The sequence below is a fragment of the Notechis scutatus genome, chromosome 2 (genome assembly GCF_049901735.1).
Source record: "Notechis scutatus isolate UNSWTSFEM ecotype Mainland chromosome 2, rNotScu1.2, whole genome shotgun sequence".
Lineage (NCBI taxonomy): Eukaryota > Metazoa > Chordata > Lepidosauria > Squamata > Elapidae > Notechis > Notechis scutatus.
In genome coordinates, this window is record NC_142010.1 from 164,263,861 (window position 1) to 164,285,723 (window position 21,863).

Below are 21,863 nucleotides of genomic sequence, written 5' to 3' on the forward strand. Positions count from 1 at the left end.
ATTTACATTTTAAATCAATTTACATGAAAAAACTCTATATTCTATTAATTGTTAAGTGAATATTTATTTTCATCTAGCCAAGGTCTATTGCAGTAGAAATGTATAAATACAGGGAAAAAACAGCATAAATTGGGAAATAAAGAAAAAACCCCCACTTAAATACATTTTCCTATTATAATTTTAATATTTGTTTTAAATTTTGAATATTGTGTTTTAGTTGCTCCTTGAATTTTCAATATGAATAGAGAAATAGAATTAATAACCCATCAACCAATCAATCCTTAATAAATACATCAACTGCAGTTTCAGACAAACACAGCTTTCTGGCTATTAATGCAAGCCATACAAAATGATTCTCAACCACTTTTAACTCAAGTTCCATTCCATGATGCCATTTCACTGCTGGCTAAACTGTGACAAGAAATTTCTTCCTGATTAAAAACCTTTCAGCTGAATTTTGTGCTAGTTGGAGATTGCTACTCAGAAGGACTTAATGTAAGGACTTCATTGATTGGTTTATTAGTTTATTACCTTTCTTTTCCTACAATAAACAAAACGACTTATGAGAATGTGTGAGAGTAGTTCAATTAAAAAATTCAGAAAAGATCATTACTCATAAATGTCATTATTTTCACTTTCTATATTCTAATACTCATATTATGGTTGTATCTATTAACTTAGACCTAATAAGAAATCTATAAGTGAAATACAGCAATGAAAAGATAGAATTTCTTTAAAAAGAACATGAACAATGGAAAAGGAGAAGTTGCCTTGATTATTAAGAAATATTCCCAGCTTCTTAGAATTAAAGACCAAGAGAAGCTGGGTAGCTAGATATTGATGACATAACCACATGCTTTGAAGAACTCACCAGAAGAATTACAAACACTCAATCCAGGTAAAATAATGCCCATGAGATCACAGAAGCACCCAGACTCCTACTAACCTAAATATACTAATCATTTTTAATTCACCATATGAGAACTGCTTAATTGTCTAAGATTGAAAGGCTCCTGCTTCCCGTTAAGATCAAGGATCAGTATTTGTATAATGCTTTCTCTTCAGTGGTAGCTAGACATCTTCTGCCATAAAGCCTTTATATCCAGTTATTCACTTCTGAAGTATAATGCTTCAGATTCTGGAAATTCTATTTAGCTATTTTGCATTACTTTTCTCAATTAGACTTTAAAGATATTGAAAGGGGAAATATTTAGCTAACATATACTGTATTTTGGCATCTGAATTCTACCCAGAATGTGCCCTTATTGTCATTTGATGTATGAATACATGCAACTTGTCCCTTCTAAAAAAGGTTAGAATTGTGCCAAGTATAAGAGCAAATTTGACACACACGTTCTACCTGGAAGTGTCCCAATTGTGTCCCTATCATTTCAGAAAAGTATCCAAAATGAAATTCCCAATTACTAAGCTCAAACTAGAATTTATCTGAATTTGAAACAATTCCCGAATAGTTTCTAGTATAGAATATTAATTGATTTGATGAGATTCTTTTCAGAATTTGATAAAATAGCTTTACAAGACACCTGCTTAGCAGGGGTAGGTGACCCATTATAACTCCCAGATTTTCGGTGCTGATACATCTCTACCAAAAAATTAAAGTATAAAGGGAGAACTTCAAGGGGATTGTGTATTCTTACTAAGGAATAATTGCAATGGCAGGTTGAGAAATCATATAACAGGAATAATTTGCTTCATATACTGGCCATTAAATTCAGATATAAAAATGTTGAAAAAATGTTTCATTTACCAGCATAATTTTGTTCCATAAAAATACATCCCTTTATTACATGATATGATTATAGTCAATATAGTGAACTCTCAAATAATTTTTTGATAATCACCATTGGCATTCAAGAGATAAATAAAGATAATAATGCTGGTCTAAAGTTGACTGCTGATTTTTAAATGTAATTTTCAAATTCTGGGAGGCAAGGATCCACCTTACACTCAAACATGTTAGTTAACTGAGGGATGAGTCAGAATAAAATAAAATGGTTAATATGATCCAAAGTATGTCTACCAAGGCAATGTGGTATAGCAGGAGTGTCAAACTTGTGTAGTCACATCATCGTCACATGACAGCATGACTTTCCCCCCCATTGCTAAACTGGGGGTGGGCATGGCCAGCGTATGATGCATCTGGTCTGCAGGCCATGAGTTTGACACCCTTGCTGCATAGTTTCAAATCAGAGAATGCTATCAGTTGGGTCTTAACAGTCCACTCTCTCACAACTGACTAGCAGTCAGTCTTCAATGCATTCATAAATTTGTGTCACATGTTGACTAAAAACATCTATTAATCAAACCCTCCTCCAAAAGTTTCCTTATAGATAGTTCTCCCAGGTTTGACAAAGAAGCTCATTTGATGAAAAAGCGATTGAAGAACCAGTTATGAGATTTGCTCAGAGGCATTCCTTTGTATATATACAGGCTAGGATGCTATTTCTAAGAAGAGGATACAAAAAACTTGTTAATTCAAAGGTTGGGGGAGCCATGCTGCTTCAAATTGGTCAGGACATGAGCTGTCAGCAAGAAGTCATAATTCAGCTATATTTTAGCTGGGATCCTGAAAGAATGGAGATTCACATTCAATATACCAATCACAGCTGAGGACTGGGAAAATTAATATCATCACCTGTTTGCTCCCTGGAACCTGTTGAGAAACAGTTACTAAACAGCAATTTACCACCTACTGAAACTACACCATGGCTACCAGTATTAGAAAAACAAGATTAAATCTATTACAAAAGGTATGAAGAACAATAAATAAAGCTCCTGTTGAGGACTTTCTACCAGCCAAGCTATTCAAAAATTATCCAACCATGAGCCTCTCTCTTGGTAGGTTTATTTATACATATAAATAGTGTCTGCCATATTGCAGTCAGGGGGAAGATGGCAGTTGTAGTTCCTAAAAAGGATTCTAGCAATTACAGGCTCATGCATCTAATGGATATTGTGCTAAAATATATGCCAGGTTCCTCTTGAGGAGAGTTGAGAGCTGGGTAGCTGACAAGTACTGTACATTCTTGCAGAAGGACAAGCTGACTTCAGACAATCCACTATTGCTTGAACCATCTAATTACCAAATATGTCAGTAAGGTGACCCAGCTGATTGCTGCCTTTATAAACCTTAGTGCAGCATTTGAGTAAACAGAAAAATATTATAGAGGAAATTGAAATTAATTGTTCTCAATACAGAATACAGCCTGCTTGCACTGACCAAAGTACTTTAGACAAATACTGTAAAAAGTATATTGTAAACTGGGTGTGGTTTAGGGTTAAAGAAGTCATGACAAGGAGAATTGACTGTCTTACAAAGGAGTAAGACAAGGGTGCATAGTTGCACCATTGCTATTCACTCTATATGTTAATGACTTACCACGACTGATTAAGGATTCTGTACTACACATGACTAAGGTACTCAACATATGTTACTATATGTTGACAATACTCTTCTATTTTGGGTTGCATAGATTGTTAAGACTTGGCTACTGCCCTAATAATTCTTTGATTATTAATACATCAGAATAAAGATCATGGTTTAAAAAAAAACTATCTCAGCCATAGATGGCTATTAAATGGTGAGTCAATTGAGCAAGCTAACATATTTCCTTATTTAGATGTAATCTTCTATGAGACTGGATCTGGATTCCTTCATCATCAAAGGAGTTCACCCAGAGAAGGGCAGGTAGAAATTCAATGTTATAAATTACAAAGCATTAGGATTCAGATGTTTTAGCTCCAATTAATGCATGAAAAGTCAACATTACCACTATACTATTATATGGAGATGAAGTTTGGGGCTTACAACGCATGCCATTACTAGAACAAACACAAGCATAGCATCATTTGGGTGTGGATAAAAGAAGCTCAGCTGCTGCAGTGTGAGTTGAATTAGAAATTTAAACAATTTGTTCTTTGTCTAAAATCAGGCCATACAATTATTGGTGCAAACCAAGGCTATGAAACTAAAGACCTCAAAAATATGTCTAATAGAATAGGCAAAATCTCAATTAGGGACCTTTTGGATTGCACAACTGACAAATTATATCAGGAATATATGGTCTCTGTTTCTTGTCTGACTCTTTCTGGAAGACAAAAGAAAAGATTTTTGCACAAAGAATTTTGGCTATACTATAGATACTTTGAAAGACACTGCTATCCTCAGTAAGCTGGCACATTGAAATGGATTAGCTGCTTTAAACACACTTTCCAAATTACTGAGTATTAAATACAGAAATGCTCAAGAACGTTAGGGAGGTATTTACTTGAGTGAAATTTGGGCAGATGGATTTATGATGAATGTACTTTTTTTTTTTTTGAAGCTCCAGAGATAAAGGACATAGCACATATATTTTTTGAATGTCAACTGTATAAGAGTCACATCTTGGATTTCACATTAGACAGCCTTTTGGGATCTTTGCATTAAAACAACTTATTTCATGTGAGGTCAGAACTCCAAAATAATATATAATATGGCCCTTTATCTGAACAAAACACCACAATTGAGAACTGCATATGTGGAACTGGCTGGTTAATGGTAGTAATGATATAGAAATACCATTTTCATTTTCATTTAGTTATGTCTTTTACTCTACTTTATAACAAGTAATCTTATTCTATAAAATATTTTTTATTTTGATTTGGCATAAAAGCCAAACAATAAATCATTAAAGACACAAAAATGTGAAATCACAGCTGGTTTAGCAGGTTTTGGTTTCATTCCATCCAGTTCTTTCCTAGGACCTAGGATGTCATAATGTATTAGTGTAGTATATGTTGTGGATCCAAGCAGTGTGGCCTTTTGGAACTGACAGATAGAAATTTTGTTAACATGCATATTTTACAAGAGCCATCCAATATTTTTAGGATAATATTATGAAATTATAATTATCATTTATTATATACAGAGATTTCACTTTGTCTTACAACTTGTAGTCTCATCAAACTACATTTGCTATTTTAACCATTCTTCAAGTTGGACAAGTTTTTTAATTACATTTTTTTTGTTTTAGCTGCCAACTTATTTGAGTTTGACCATTTCACTGTTGATTCCTTATTCAAACCAAACCAAAAGGTACTTGTTGTAGCTGTTATTTAGTTTGAGAAGCAGCAACAGCAGTAAGAGTAATAATACTGTATAATTATAATAGTAATCCTTGGGACTAATCAGTGGCTGAGAAACTACTGGGCCTTTCCATGGTGCCAAAATACATCATAAATCATATTGCTAAGGCTAAACTTATATTTATCCACCCTTTCCAACCATGGAAAAAAACAGTAAGTTTTTATGTGCCTCCCTTTTTGTTCATGTGCTCCCCAGGACATATATTGGATTACAACTACATCCTTCCATTACTATCTTTATCTGCATGCTATTTTTCCATGACGAACTATGCTAAAATGACTCACTATGGTCTCATAACATTTCCATTTCCAAATAGGTCATCAAAAGATGAATAATTTTAATAGTGACACAAATCTTAATAGATTAATCAAGATGACTAGTGGAGTCAAGCTGGCCCCTGCCCTTTTACTCAAGTGGAAATGAAACGGATGAAAAGTAGCAGGCATCAAGTCTAGACAGGGGTGGGTTTCTACCAGTTCTGTCCACCTCTGTAGAACTGGTAGCTCTGAAGAGCAGCAGACATAGAACCGGTTCTATGTCTGCTGATGTTTTTGCCCACCCGGCTCTTACCTGACCTTTATTTCCTGATTTTTCAACTTCACCTGCCGAACAAGCCACAGCTGCAGTTACAAAAACAGGAAAAAAGGGCTGTTTCAAAGGCTGCGTCAGATGCTTGGCTCACAGTGTGCAGGGAAGCTCGTAAATACGGAACCAGTAGTTAACCCTGTCGTATCCCACCCCTGAGTCTAGCCATGGTTCCAGCTTACTGACTGACCTAGATGATCTTTCTTAAAATCAAGACGTGCTATTCAGAGGCCAGTTTCTATGTAGTCTTGATGAAAACAATGAGTGTTTATGTTGGGCCATTTCAAAAGAATAGGTAGGTGGGTGCTAACAGAGTAACACTGGATATCAGAGAAAGGGAGAACAAAACATGATAGTGTTTCTGGCTTGCTGGAACAATCATCCTATGTTTACATACTAAACCTGTTAAAAAGGTTGACATGACAAGAGCAAGCTCCACTGAATATTGTACACTACTTTCTCCTCACGGTCGAACTATATTGTCTTTGGTTTTCCTTTTATTTCTAACATGCCCTTTTTATTTATTTATTTTGGTATCTTTGCTAAGTCTCAACTCATTCTCAGCTTTAGTTTATCTAATAGAGATCCTTTCTAGAAATTGCCTTGTAATCATCCCCTTTTCATTGGCTAAGCATGCCCTTTTTGCTTTTCAACATTTTATAAAATTCTGCATGTATCCAAACTGAATTCTTTATGGGAATAATTTCTGATGGCTTCTTCAATATCTCATTCTATAGAATTTCCTATCTCCCATCCCTTTTGAATGTTTTTATTGTTTAGGATTTCAAGGCATTGAATCTCACTTACGTTTCCCCTGACCAACTGAAAGTCTAATATGTATGCAGGTCTGCGTTTTTTTTTTTTTCCAGTTCCTCCTCCTGGATATCACAGATCCAAGGGTAACACAATCACTTTTTTCACTACTTAACAGAACAGATAATTAACAGAATAACAGAGTTGGAAGGGACCAGATTATCAAGCAGGAGACCCTAAACTATTTCAGATAAATGGCTGCCCAATCTTTTCTTAAACACCTCTAGTGATGGATTATCCATACCGTCTGAAGGCAAGCATTCTACTAGTTAATTGTTCTCACTGTTGGGAAATTTCTCCTTAGTTCTAGGTTGGTTCTTTCCTTGGTTAGTTTCCATCCATTGCTTCTTGTCCTCCTTCTGTTGCTATAGGCTGAATCCTTCTCTTCTTTGTGGCAGCTCCTCAAATATTGGAACACTGCTATTGTGTTACCCTGGTCCTTTTCATTAGACTAGACATACCCATTCCTTCATGTTTTAGCTTCTAATCATCTTTGTTGCTCTTCTCTGCACTCTTTCCAGAGTCTCAACATTTTTTTAATATTGTTGTGACTTACCAAGATATTATTAAGTGGTACTAATACTATATGTGGTCTTGATTCTATCCCTCTGTTAATGCAGTCTAGGATTGTATTGGCTCATATTTAAGTGATTGTCCATTAGCACTCCATGATCCCTGTCACAGTTACTGCTATTGAGCTATGTTCCACCTATTCTGTACTTGTACATTTGGTTTTTTTTGCCTAAGTATAAAACCTTACTTTTATCACCACTGAATTTCATTTTGTTAGATAGAGCCTAGTGTTCAAGCCTGTTGAGATGCTTCTGAATCTTGAGCGTGTTCTGAAGAGTTGGCTATTCTTGCCAGCTTGGTGTCATCTGAAAATTTGATGAGTTTCCCTTCTAAATCATTTATGAAGATATTGAAGAGTACTGGACCTAAGACAGAATCTTGGGGTACCCCACTGCTTCCTTCCTTCCATGTAGATGTAGTTCCATTAAGGACTACAAGCTAACTACAATTTGTCAGCCAGTTACAAATCCATTTGGTGGTGATGCCACCTATCCCACATTTTCTAACTTACAAAGAAATAGGTGGTGGTCCACTTTGTCAAATGCCTTACCAAAATCCAAGTACACTATGTCCACATTATTTCACTGGTTCACTAATTCAGTCTCAGTATGAAATAAGATTTGTTTGGCACGACCTGTTTTTGTCAAACCATATTGATTTCTTGTTATAACTTTGTTTGCTTCTAGGTGTTTGCAGATCTATTGCTTGATTATCTTTTCCAGGATCTTCCAAGGTACTGATGTTAGGCTGACTGGTCTTCAGTTCCCTGGATCCATTTTGCTCCTCCCTCTTTTTTTTGTGCATGTGAAAATGAGAACCACATTGCTCTTTTCCAGTCCTCTGATAGTTCCCTGGTGCTCAAGGAACTTTGAATGATATAGTTCAGTGATTCCGAGATCATGTCTGCCAGCTCCTTCAGAACTCTGGGTAATCCATCTGTTCCTGGTGATTTGAACTCATCTAGGTAAACAGGTTTTCTCTCACCATTTTCTTGCCTATTTTAATTTGTATTTTATGGTTCTGTTTTTGGTAGGTTTGGCTATTTTTTTTTCTTTATGCATGAAGATAAATACAAAGGATGAATTAAGCAACTCTGCTTTCTCCCTGCTACTCACATTTCCTTGCCATCTTCTCCCATTAGTGGGCCAATTGTTTCCTTGACTTTTTTCTTGGTTTTTTTTTACATGTTGAAAGAAACTTTTGAAATTATTTTTGACATTTGTTGCAAGTCTTAGTTCATTCTGAGCCTTAACTTTCCTGACTTCATTTTTGCAGATTCAGGCTATATCCTGGTATTCTGTCTTAGTTATGTGTCCCTCTTTCCATTTTTTATACTTATTCCTTTTTTCTTTTAGTTTATCAGAGAATTCTTTATACAACCATGCTGGTTTCTTCTTCTACTACTACTTTTCTTTTTCAACAGTATTGTGGTGGACTGGCTTTTTATAATAACATTTTTCAGAGTTTCCCAAATTTCCTGAGTTGTTTTGTCTTTAATATTTTAATCCATGGAAAGCTCAAAGTTTGTTGAAATCAGCTCTTTTAAAGTCTAAGATACTTGTCTGATTTGGTTCTATTATGTGTGTCTGCATTATATTGAATTCAAATGTGACATGGTCACTCTCCACCAAACTTCCTGCAACTTCAACCCCCTCTATCATTTCATCTCTTTTGGTAAGAATTAAATCCAATATTGCTGACCCTTTAGTTCCCTCTACTTTTTGGATGACAAAGTTGTCAGCTAGGCTCATAAGGAACCTGTTCGATATCCCATGTCATGCAGAGTCTGTTTCCCAGTTGATGTCAAGGTAGTTAAAGTCCCCCATTACTACTGTGGTATGTTTCCTACATACATTAGTTAACAGGTTAGCAAAAAAGTTCATCTATTTCTTCTGCTTGGTTGGATGGCAATGTCATTCTTTTTTCCTTTTATACTAATCCATATGCATTCAAGGTTTTACCATTCATCTTTGATTTTATGCATTTCTGTACAGGTGTAGTGATTTTTTTTTTAACATATAATGCAAGTTCACCTTCTCTTTTGCTATATTTTTGTCAATTTTATCTGTTTTTCAGGTCATTGTCCATGTTACTTGGATTCTTCCCTATGAACTCTTCTAGCCAAACTCACACATAAGTATTCACTATTTGCTTCCTGTGGTATTGAGCACAGAGAAATGCTAGATGAAGATTAGATTGGACCGAAAGAAGAAGATAGGTAAAAAGAAAAAGGAAAGGGTACACACTCCAAAAGAGTCTCCCCTGGGAACTCCCTTGCTAATCTCCCTACTAATTCCACTCACATTTTTCTCATCATGTCCATTTTAAGTGTTTGCTTTTTCTTTTCTTCACTACCTGGAATGACCATCTCAATGTGCATTATTGTGTGGACATATTGCTATTCCAGGAAGCATTGGAGAAATATTTCTAATCCTCTAAAGGTTCCATGCTGTTATATGGTACATTGCCAAGAATTTTAAGGCCCTGGATGGCACTTCATCACTTGCTGCTTGCTTACTGTGAATTACATTTGCCATTTTAAAGTCCCTTTTCCAGGCTGGAAAGATTAATTTTGGAGATGTATGCCATATTGCTCATCTGCAATTTCAGGTGGTTTATGAATATATTAAAAAGCAATCTCACTGCAAATCCTTAGGAGACCTCACTTTGGATACTTCCACCTTATGGAAATTATCCATTAATTCCTTCTTTCTTTTCCCTGTTCTTTAATTAGTTAGCAATCCATTAAAGGACTTCAATGAATCAAAGAGTTAGAAAGAACCCACAAGCCACTGAGTTCAGTTACTCAGAAATTAAACTTCTCCTTTTATCCCAATGATGTTAAATTTACTCTAGAGTTTTAGTGAAAGACTTCGTCAAAGTCTTTTTGAAGCCTAAATAGACAGAATAGAATAGAATACTTTATTGGCCAAGTGTGATTGGACACACAAGGAATTTGTCTTGGTGTAAATACTCTCAGTTATACCTAAAGAAAAGGTACATTCGAATGACTGGAACAACTTGGAAACAATTAATTCAAATTCCAATGGATAAAGTTAACCTATGTAGATCACATCCACTGTTGACATTCAAAGCAGTTTTAAATGTTGTGAAGTAAGATTAACACTAGAAAAACTCTGTTGTTTAAAAAGATGTGACTTTCTATACGCTTACTTATTTTATTAATAATAATTCATCCAGGATATGTTAAAACTCTCTGGCCTATAATTTTCTGTATCTACCTGTACAAAAGTTGGATCTACAATTTTAAAGAAGATTGCTATGGATTACTTAGTCTCAAAACACATAGTTCAAAATGTACTTTTCACCCCACGTTCAATATTTTAATGTACACCAATATTATGTTCAATGAAATGAAAGTTCTTTTGGCTGATCTTTGATCCTAAAAAACTGAAACCGAAAATTTATACTGTTTGATGGCTAACAAAATCCCCATCTCTGCATTTATCTGGATGGAACAGATGAAACCAGGTTGTACTAGTATCTGCCAAAAGCAAGTTCTTCAAGAATATTTCATTATTTATTTATATCCCAGCATTATTATTTTTACTAATAACTCAAGGCAGGAAACATATTCAACACAACGTCCTCCTCCTAGTTTCCTGACAACAACCACCCTGTGAAATGGGCTGGGCTGAGTGAGAGGGACTGGCCCAAGGTCACCCAATTGGCTTTCATGGCTAAAGCAGCACTGGAACTCACAGTCTCTAGCCTAGTACCTTCACCACTACACCAGATTGGTTCTCTCTTATCACAAAAGCTTCTACTACAAAAGCCAGATCAACACCCTGGCTCCTGAAAAGTTGCCACACTGCTGCCAAGGTAAAATCAATTGGAATAGTACTATTCTGAGAGAAATTCAGAGGGATTGTTTTTTTAAATGTATTTCTAAATAATATACATTGAATGAAATGCTCCATGATCATTAATAACTGTTCATTTTTATCAGAAGTTCAGACACATTCTATGAACAGCAAACCAATTAAAAGCCAAGGCGCAACAAGTGCAAAATATAAGACCCTGTATATATTAAAAATGTTGTTGTTATTAGGATATTAAGCACCTGACTTGCTTTCTTTAAAAGATCCACCACCACCACCACCACCACCACCACCACCATCATCAAAATCAACATCGCATCATCCTTACCTTTTTTTGGAGAACACAATGGAAAATGAATATAAACATTCCCTGCAGAGAATTGAAAATGGTGAAGAGGTACGCCATGATCACCGTGCTTTCATTAATATACATAAGTCCAAAGGCCCAGGTGAGTCCCAATAGGCAGAGCAGAGCTATTGCACCTATAACCCATGACCTGTCAAGGAAAGAAGGAAGAAAGGAAGAAAGAAAGAAAGAAAGAAAAAAGAAAGGACAGAAAAGAAGTGTATTTGACTGATAAAGAAAACAATTCAATGAACACAACAGTATTTTAGATTATTCTTTGATGAAAAGAAAGGCAGAATGTGAATATTTGTGAGAAATGAATTTTTTGAATTCAATGCAGTTTATTATCAAATTCATAATCTGAAGAAAATATATAGATGGAAAATGTCATGAGCGTGAAAATGCCTCTCTAGAAAAACAGGCTTGTAGCAAATGTTTTTGAGCAGAGCAGTGCAGATGTAATAAAATATAGAGATATATGACACTGTAGAGGAAAATAAAAAATATTTTAAATTTGCCTCCTTCTCTTAAATGCCTAATTTTTAAAGCTTCATCACATTGATCCTACGTAAATCACTCTGGAAAAAAACGAGGACAGTTAAGAGAACAACAGTCCTATTATTTTTAAAAAGTGCAATGGTGGAACACTAGCAGATGGCTTTATACATTTTGTATATTTTCTGCAGTTAGCTGGCTCCAAAATTCTTTGCATAATGTATTTTCAAATGAATTGTATATTAAATAACCTGAACCAAAATTTAAATACAACCTAGCCAGCTTTCAAAATAAATTTTGCCCATAAATTTCTGTTTTGTTGTAAGCATTGCTTGTTTTTTAAAAGAAGAAATTCCAAAGTGTATTATTAACTATTAATAAGTACTGATTTTCTAGATCCACTTCAGTCTGAGTTCTGTTCTGGCTTAATCATAAGAGAATCTCCCTTGGCTAATATGATGGATTACTTTCCCTTGAGAGGAACATAATCAGTATGGACATGGTATGGACATACTAACAACTGCTGTCCATGGTGCCAAAATGACAAAACGTGTCATGGTGCTATAGTATAACATCTGCCCCTTTTTTTGTTGTGTCTACATGAAAGTTACATATCAATGTAACAGCGTACACCACTATGTAATGGGCAAAATTTGCATTGTGATATTATAATACATGATTCATCATACATCACCTCCCTTTTCCATTCTGAAAATGCTTTCAATCTGTTCTCCTATGGGATTTTTCTGCTATATTTAATCACCACTGATTTCAGTATCAGTCTGTATTGGCTTTGTGGATTAGGAACTGCTGGAGTGCTGCTATGTACTCCCAGCAACTTGTTCTAGAGCAAAACATTGAGATACAGTATTGTAGTTTGGCTTCCCGACTGTCTTTCTCTGGAATGACACAATTTACTTACAGTGTCATCTATAATACCTATGAAGTGGTTTGATACAGTAATGAGAACATTTGGGGTACGGTGTCATCCCAGCTCTATTAATTGGTGACTTTGGGATCAGGACAGGCCATGCAAGTCTTAAATTGTTGCTTGAATGCAATAGCGTAGAAAACAGATAAGGGCCACGTCAGTAGAACACAAGCATTGTGGGTCAATGGCTCCTGGGTAGGAATAGGAATTAAAAGTATTCCCTATTCTGGAGGGAACTGTAGACCCCTGAAGGAACAAGTTCACATTCTGAAGGGCTTCCTAGATCTGTCATTGCTGCTCCAACAGCCGATCTTTGTAGAGCCCATTATTGAATAAAAATAGCTTGGCTACACAGATTCAGGCATCAGTAACTTCAAAACTCACTAATATAATCCACTTTCTAGGGCTTTCCTTTGGAATATTCTGGAACCTACAGTTCATCAACTAGGCTCCTGAATAGGGAACATTATCATGCATGCATCTCTGTGCTGGTTGCCAGCCTAGTATTCACCCAGAGAGCTGGTATTACTAAACTGAAACAGTTAATCTTCAATTAAATCTGTCTCCAGGTACCAACCTGGAGACAGATTTACAGTTCTCCAGTGAGGCCCTGTTCTCTGCTCTGCAACCTGCAGCTTGACAGTTGGTTGAGGTTTTCTTGCAAAGCATCTGTTCTCTGGAATGTCTTTCCCTCTTATGATGCTGGCCCCTGTGTTTAGGCATCTTTGAAACTGTTGGCGTTGTATGATTGACTTCCATAGCCATTAACTTCACTAATATTTGGAGAGGGGCTGGATTGTTTTTATTCTATTTCTATTATGTTTATGAACTGTTTAACTTCATACTTGTCTACTTATTGAAAACAGTTCAGGTTTTCAGAATATGAAACATATTAATAACACAAAAATAAATAAACAAGCATTCTGGGTTTATCACTACAAAATTCAAAGGAAGAATTTCTAGGGACGGATTTAAAAGGCCTCTGAATACTCTTGGAAAGAATTTAGAAAGATTGAGCCTCTACACTGATTCTATTCTTTAGAAAAACTGTCTCTCGCAAGAAGTTAAAAATAAAGAGGAGAAAGGATTAATAAGTCGAAGACATAACCCCATAAAAGTTTATAATAGAATAGAGGGAAAAGGAAAAAAAATATCCTTAAGAAAAATAAAAAAGATTTGTTGATGGGAGTTCAAATACAGCAGAAGAAAGAGATAAAAGGTACTCAGAAGGGGAAAATTGGTAGGTACAAAAAAACAAAAAGAGATACAAGATTCCAAGAAAGAGAGAAAAGGTTCATTAAAAAATCAATAAACGATGGAATTTCAAAAAGGTCAAGAGATGATGGATGAAAACATTTCAATAAAATGGGGAAATATATACAGGGAAAATAGTAGTATATATACTAATAGAAAATATAATTTAATAATATAATCCAAATAAATCAGTAGGTGGGATTTAGGATTAGGTAATTAAGCTGTATTATCAATATTAATAGTGTGTTAACTTATATTATGAATTTAAAATAATTAAGGACTAGGAACTGTGCGGGATTTTGAGATACACTCTTGGGATTGATTGAATATTGTCAGTATTTAGCGTTATTATTAACCCTACACATTTGGAATATTGAAGTTATGGTGGAACTATGAATAATTCTTTGAAAATATTAAAAAATAGTATTTAGGGACTATAAATACAAGGCACAAAGAAATGTTTTTATGTATAAATGAATTAATGGGAAAATGAGAAATGGATTTTGAAAAAAGATTATTAGCCCTGTTGAAGTTGTGGAAGTTGAACTACATTAGAACTACTTATACCTATTTTTACTATTATTGTTATTGTTGCTTAAAAAGACTTGACCCAGTTAATGCAATGTTCATAAAATATGTATGTTTATACTGAAAATAAAAAAACTTATCTGAAAAAGAAAAGAAAAGAAAAACTGTCTCTAAAGGAATGAAAAAGATCAGGAAAATAATAGTGACAGAAAAATAGTAGTGGGAAGTGAACTACCATTTTCCTTGGTGGTGGAATATGGGTTACAAAATATTATATGGCTTGGAATATCATAGTTATTTTGACTTAGATTAATCTGATAATTTGTAAGAGGTTTTTTTTTTTTTTAACTATGGGAGGCTGCAGTGTATAAATTGTGGATTGGCCTGATCCAGGATTGTTCCATTCTGTGTCAAGGAGAATACTTCAAGCCTGTAGAACAGGGGTGGGCAACCGAATTCTGGGAGTTGAAGTCCATAATTCATAAAAGGGCCATAGTTGCCCACCCCTGCTGTAGAAGGTCATTTCAGTGAGCATACAATGCATTCTTGTATTAGTAGTAGGTGCATGGGATCTAAAGGTGGGTAAACTACCAGGGATATTGTGTCCTAGCCTCTATTTGGCTGTGTTCCTAGCTGAATTTATCTTTATGTACCAATTTTGGTATTTTCCTAAGAAGTCTCAGAATCGCACAGAGCTAATTATACAGAAACAGTTACCAGACCAACCTGAAATATGTTTGATTAACACCAAAGTTATTCAACATTTTCACTGAATTAGAAATGAAAGAAATAGGAGCAATAGGACTGCAGGTGCAGCAAAAGCAATTTAAAATGTATACTGTTTATAGATAACAAAGTATCAGTGAGAGAATTCAGATGCAAGAATCAGCACTACTGGAACTGTTATAGACCCTTGTAGTTTGAAATTATGTGGAACAATCATAAAACTATGCAAAAATTCAGATGACCATTAGATGCCATTTTTGCTTCTGTGCTCTCAATTAGCGATTGTTCAGATTTTTGCAGCCCAGATATGAGAGACTTATATGTTTCTAGAATGCATTAAATGAATTAAGCACTGTGGCAAAATAAAATGCAGGACAATTTCATTTTCTTTTGGAAAATTCAGGACAAATATAAGGAGATTATCGAGAAATATTTGATTATTCAAGGAATAGTAATCCTGAAATATCATGGAAAGTAAAGAAAAAAATGAATTATTTCTATTTCTATTTTCATGGGTAATGAGAATTTTTTCGGAGCTACAAACTGTGTGCCTGAGAATATTATGGTACTATGATGATGGAATACATCTCTAAATTTTATCACAAGAAATCTAATGTTATTAAATGTCCTTCTCTCTCTCTCTCTCTCTGTGTGTGTCTATATTTGTATGTTGAGATTATAACTTCTGGTTCTGCCCCAATTTCATATCTGTAGAGAAAAGACATTCTAAACAATGAATATACCCAGCAGATACTGTCTTATAAGGAAAGGAGGAACCCACAAATGCAGGAATGAAATTTCTACTAGAAAATTTGCAAAATAACTATAAAGCAATTTACATACCTTAAATAAGCTACGTTAATATTTTAATGAAAAGTTGCCAGTCATTTTATTAAAAATTAATGAGTGTCAGAAAGTTTGAATCACCCAGCAGTTTTGGAAATTCCTGCAAATATGAGGACTGAATGTGGAGTTTTCTTCCCCAGAAACTTTTGATATTAGGAGGCTTGTTGGGAAGGCAACTGAAAACAGAATTGCTATAGGAAATGAAATGAAAATCCAGGTATGTGCTCTCCATGTGACCACAGTATTACAGACATTGCAATTAAAAAAAACTTTGATCCTTGTTGCTACTGCAAATAAGAATGATTTCAGTTTTGTCTTCGGACAATGGGATCAATATTTTTGCCCAGGAAATTTTTTGCCCTTGATCTGTGGGTGTGCTTGCTTTTATCAAAGAACACAGAAGCCTGCAGAAAAAGTTGAAGCCTGTATAAGGTGGCCTCTTCAGGAACTGTTGCTTTCTAGTGGTAAAACAGCTTGTGTAAATGAGACCATGAGCTATTCTGCTGAAGCTGTATACTCCTAGAAGGCTTACTCATAATTGCCAAGGGATCAGAGTAAATATGATCCACGGGAGGATGGAAATAATCCACTTTAGGAATCTGAAAAGAAAACTAATTTGCATTTAACACCTAGGTTAATGTCAACATGATATTGGAAGATGGTTCTCCAGAGACAGGAAGTTTCCAGATGGCTATAGGGAAAAGGGGCAACTAGGAGAGTGGCAGTGTTCCTTTTGGATTAAACCTGAAAAGATACCTTGCTGCTGATATGACCAAAGATAAAAGTTCAATGCTGTAAATTATTGATACCATCATTATAGCTATGAATCTGGAGAAACCTTATTGCTGTTAAATGCCAAAACTGAAGTTTGATATTCTAGAACTCACTGAACAGAAATGCACTGTAATATCACTTTACATACAAGGACCATCAAATCTTCTACCTCAGATAAGAAAATCACAGAAGAAATCAAGAAGCCATCAAAGGGTGTCAAGTCAGTGCTTGGATACAACCCTACAAAAGGATAGAATGATCTTGATTGCGGTCCAAAACAAGCCAATTAATATTAATTATCTAAATCTATGCTCCACCCACAGATACAGAGGAAGTGAAATATTCCAACAGAACATAAAAATTATAGGAATCTGGAATGCTAAAGTTGGAAATCAAATGATAATAAGTAAAATATTAAATATATTAATAGAATTGTGCCTAGAAAATTCAGTGTTTATCACAAATGCCTTCTTCCAACAATCTAAAAGAGTAAATATTGGCATCATCATATGGATAACACCACAATTAATTAAGTAGATACACTGCAAATTAAGATGAAAAAACTACTAACATATCAAATTGACTGTGGCTTCCATCATGAATATCTTGCAGAATTGACAGTAAAGAAAACAAAATTATCAGTCAAACCTAATATGACCTCAGGAATATTTTATATGTAGTGGTTATGAATATATTTATTTGATTTAACTTGATGAATAGGGTGCCTAAAGAATTCTGCTCTGAAATTTATGACATTATTAAGCATAAAAATATTCCAAAATAGAAAAGCAATAGAAAGTGAAATAGCTATCAGTTGTTCTGCTGAATATGGCTGAAGAACAGGAGAAAGCAACAGGCAACAAATAAGAAGAAAATTTACCCAGCTAAGTACAGAGTTTCTGAGAACAGCGAGATAAGACAGTAAATTATGTCTAAATCAATAGTGCAAGGAAAATAAAGATAACAATTGAATGGGATTTATTTGTGAAAAATATAGCAATGGAGGGAAACTTTTATACAAAAATAGGTACAATAAAAAATAAAGGCAGAGATTTGCTGAAATTTTTTTTTTTAAAGTGAAGATGCTATAAACATAAAAAAGAGCTATACAAAACAAATATCCAAGTCGCAAATACATATGGAAGTTTTATCTGTGAACTAGACCCAGATATTCTAGAAAAAACAGTCTGGAAAGTGAAATTAAGTGTGAGAAAACATTGCTAATAACTAGATAGTAAGAATTGGTGAAATACCTGCAGAATTTGAACAATATTACAATAGTATGAGACTTTACTTGTGGTTTATAGGCAGGTATGGAAAAGACAAAGGGACTTGGAAAGATTGCTTTATATTCCAACGTCAAAACGGGCAGTTTTACTCAAACTATGAATCAATTGCAGTTATCTCACATGCTAGCAAGATAATATTCCATATCTTTCAATCCAAATGTTATCAATATATGGACTGTGAAATAACAGGTGTACAAACTGGATTCAGAAAAGGCAGAGATGCTTGAGATTACATAATTAACATCTAATAGAAAATGGAAAAGGCAAGGATGCATTTTTTCAAGATGATGTAGCAGAGCTGAAGCCTATGATATGGAATCATTCCAGCTACACATAAGTCTCGGGTCATTGGTTCCCTGATATAATTCAAAAGATTTGGCTTAATTAGCAACAAGATGCTAAGGGCTTCTTCAAATTCTATGAATTGCATATTAGCTATAGTAGCAGATATATTTTTTTGTGATAATTGGTAGTGTTATCTGATTCAAGTTTAATACGACTTTTAGAATAATCGAAGCAGAAGTGCCTCACTCAAATACTATTTCTGATTACCTTGTTTCCAACATATTACTTCTGCTGACTCAGAGCCACAAGCAATAATAAGCTTCATACAAGACAGCATTCACACAGCATGCCCACTGCATTTAACTATTCTTTGCAGAGAGAGATGTACAACATTACAGATATTAATTTTCTATATTGACATAATTGTTATGGTGTTGTGCTGCAATTTGGCACAAAGTACTATAGAAAAGTTGAATTAAACATAATTAAATGCAGAGAATGTATAAAACTATCTGCATGGTAGCCAAGTCAAATTCTTTAAAATTTTGTAGCTGGTTGACTGGCTACAATTCTTGCCAGAAGAATAAACTTTTCCAGTGAACAAAAACTCACTAATTATTGCTCCAGTGCCAGAAATCTGGAAGAGAATTGAAGTAAATATTAACTCCAATTTAATATTTATGAATTTAGAGGCTAGAAGCATTTAGTTTATATAGACTGTAATTCCATCATTCTCAGACTGCAACTTCTGCCAATCTTACAGGTTTTACTCTCATGAATTGTTTTAGAAAACATAATAATTAGATAAAAATGCTCTAATAAATTAATTAACAGATAAGTCTTCACTGTTCATGGGGGGGAAAGTTTGCCTGATTTGCTTATTTATTCATATGACAATCAGTATCAACTAGTCACAAGACAATAGGGAGATAGAAAGAAATGGTTCAAACCCATTTTATTATGTTAAAAATCTTCTTTCACATATGCCCTGGGCCTGCACAACTAATTATAAATCATGGTTTCATAACTGAGAATAAACTCTACTCTAATTGTCTTGATTTTATGAAAAAATATTTCTCTGATGCAAACACAGTCTGCATATTCCACTTCGATAATCATCATAGTTTGCAAGCTTTCTCAGAATCACAACCAAGGTAATAAATCTGAATGAGACTGTTAGAAAAGACAATTAGAAACAGAAATCACAGAGAAATAGAGTCAGACACCTTGATCTTATCAAAGCAAAAATAGGCACAATTTGCATGAGATAGACCTTGGGGGATTGGGCCCAGAAATGCTGCCTAGGAAGTGGTCAGATAAGAGATAGCATGGTCCACAGCTGGATAGTGGGCAGGCTAGAGTTCATAACAGATCCTCCCTAATATTTTGGAAGTAGAAGAGATGGGGGGAGAATTGTACTTTCAAACTTGCAAGACTATGTTAATACCTTTAATCTTACAATACAGTACAATTAGCTGATCATGGCATGTTTTCTGACTAATCTACCTGGTAGACTAACAGAATATAAGATGCTTGCAGCCTTACATGAAGCTCCCACATTCACACAATTGTCAGAAACAGGGTTAAGAGTCACAGATCCAAGTTCCTAGATCTATAGACATTTCATGAATTTCATATTTTTTATTGAAAGGAAGAGATCTGCTTGTAACTAGTGAATAGGAAAAAGAGAAGCTCATATCTTACATGGCAAAGATGATCCTAGAAAATCAGAAATAGTAGTTAGCTTGTATGTAAATTTCTAATAGAAAAGAATGTCCTTCAACAGCATATATATTTTATCTGTGCATAAAGGCTTAGTTCTGTGTAGATAATTTTGTTTGTTGACTATTTGTATTCCTGTAACAATTTTGGATTTTTTTTTCCTCTTTACAAAATCATAGAATAGGAAGGATTTAGATGATTAAGTCCAATGCAGGAAACCAGACTTAAGGCACTACTAGCTAGGTTTCTCTTGAACCCATCTATTGATGGGAAACCTACCAACTGTCTGGGTACATGATTCTGCTCTTAGGAATACTGTGTATAGACAGCCTATGAGATGGCATAAAATATTCTACCATCACTTGTTCTGCCTCAACAGCCTCGCTCTTTCTGCCTCTTTAGCTTTAGTAGGGAATAAATTAAGGAAAGTGATCCATGGAATTCCTGATGGGGGAGTGACATCACCAACTGCTTTCCCCAATGCTTTCCTCAGCAGAGGATGTGGATTTTGACAAATGGTTAGACTCACAGGCGTAGCCATCTATCAAACCTCCTCTATGGGATGGATGGAGGCTTCTGCTTTCTCCAGCTTTGTTTGGAACCTCCATTTACAGCATGGATAAACTGCAGATTAATTCTGGGGTTGAGGCAAAAGCTCTGTCACAGGGTTGTGTTCTTAGAGAATTATTAGTAAGGCATTTTCCAATTGCAGTTACAGAGGATATTTGAATGAGCCTTCAAACTAGTCTCCCTGTTAGAAATTAGATATCACTTCTACTGTTTTATATTTTACTTTCTTGGTGACATATTAGATTACATGAATGATAATGTGTTGCTCCACTGCCAGTGTGCATAATGGGGAAAAGGAGCAATCTATATGATGCCTTTTGTCATCATACTACACTTATTAACCATGAAATGATTGGATTTTACACAATGCAATGCCTTGCAAACTACAGTCTCTGGAAGGGTAATTCCAGAAAACCTCATACATTGAATGAATTTGTCACTGTAAGTCAGAAGCCATTGAAACAGAAGTTCACACACATCTGTGTTATAAATTTATTAACTCGTAGCCAGGCTGTCCTGGTTCTTTTTATCTCAATTATCTTTTAGCTGGCCAGAGTGATGCATTCTCTTGTAATCTTGTCAACTTCTGTTTAATAGTCAGAAAGATTTGCCAGGATCTTAGTAGGGATATTTTGATTTAATTAAAATTCTTCAAAGTTTAACCATAACTGTTAACTTTTTATCTGTTTTAGTTATAACTTATGATGGTTGCTTATAAAAAATATACAGTTGACTTTGTGGAAGATATGGGAGATTCATTAAGGGGGAAAGAAAAAGGAAGGCATTATGGAGAGATTTGGAGAAAACTTGTCTAGTGTTTGTCACCGTCTAGCAATGAGAAAGAAACTCAAAATAACCCCACCTTAGTTTGTTTAGTATGAGTAGGGAAATAGAGAAGCCTGAACAGATTTTCAAGATTATGTTGATGTATAAAAATAATTTAAATTTTCTGGGAATCCATGTGTTGTCTATTGCTTATCTGGCCAACCTCAACCTCTTAACTGAAGATTTACTGCTAATACTCTCAGAGATCTAACTGGTTTATTTGAATTAATAAATTTTCACCTATTATTGCTATGTTCAATTTATCGTTCTTTATTCCATTTCTATATCATTCATTTTTTTAATCTTATGT

At 34.7% G+C, this 21,863-nt stretch overlaps 1 protein-coding gene and 1 long non-coding RNA gene across 29 annotated transcripts in view; one reads left to right on the plus strand and one right to left on the minus strand.

Annotated features, from left to right (window-relative positions):
- Nucleotides 1-21,863, plus strand: part of LOC148132379 (uncharacterized) — a 531,004-nt gene that overhangs the window by 256,255 nt on the left and 252,886 nt on the right. The window lies entirely within an intron of this gene.
- Nucleotides 1-21,863, minus strand: part of ADGRL3 (adhesion G protein-coupled receptor L3) — a 573,686-nt gene that overhangs the window by 86,765 nt on the left and 465,058 nt on the right. For all 28 annotated transcript variants that reach the window (XM_087957273.1, XM_087957271.1, XM_087957269.1 and 25 more), the window contains one exon: nt 11,291-11,459. In XM_087957273.1, coding sequence (XP_087813399.1) covers nt 11,291-11,459 — 169 coding nt within the window. The remainder of the gene's footprint in view (nt 1-11,290; nt 11,460-21,863) is intronic.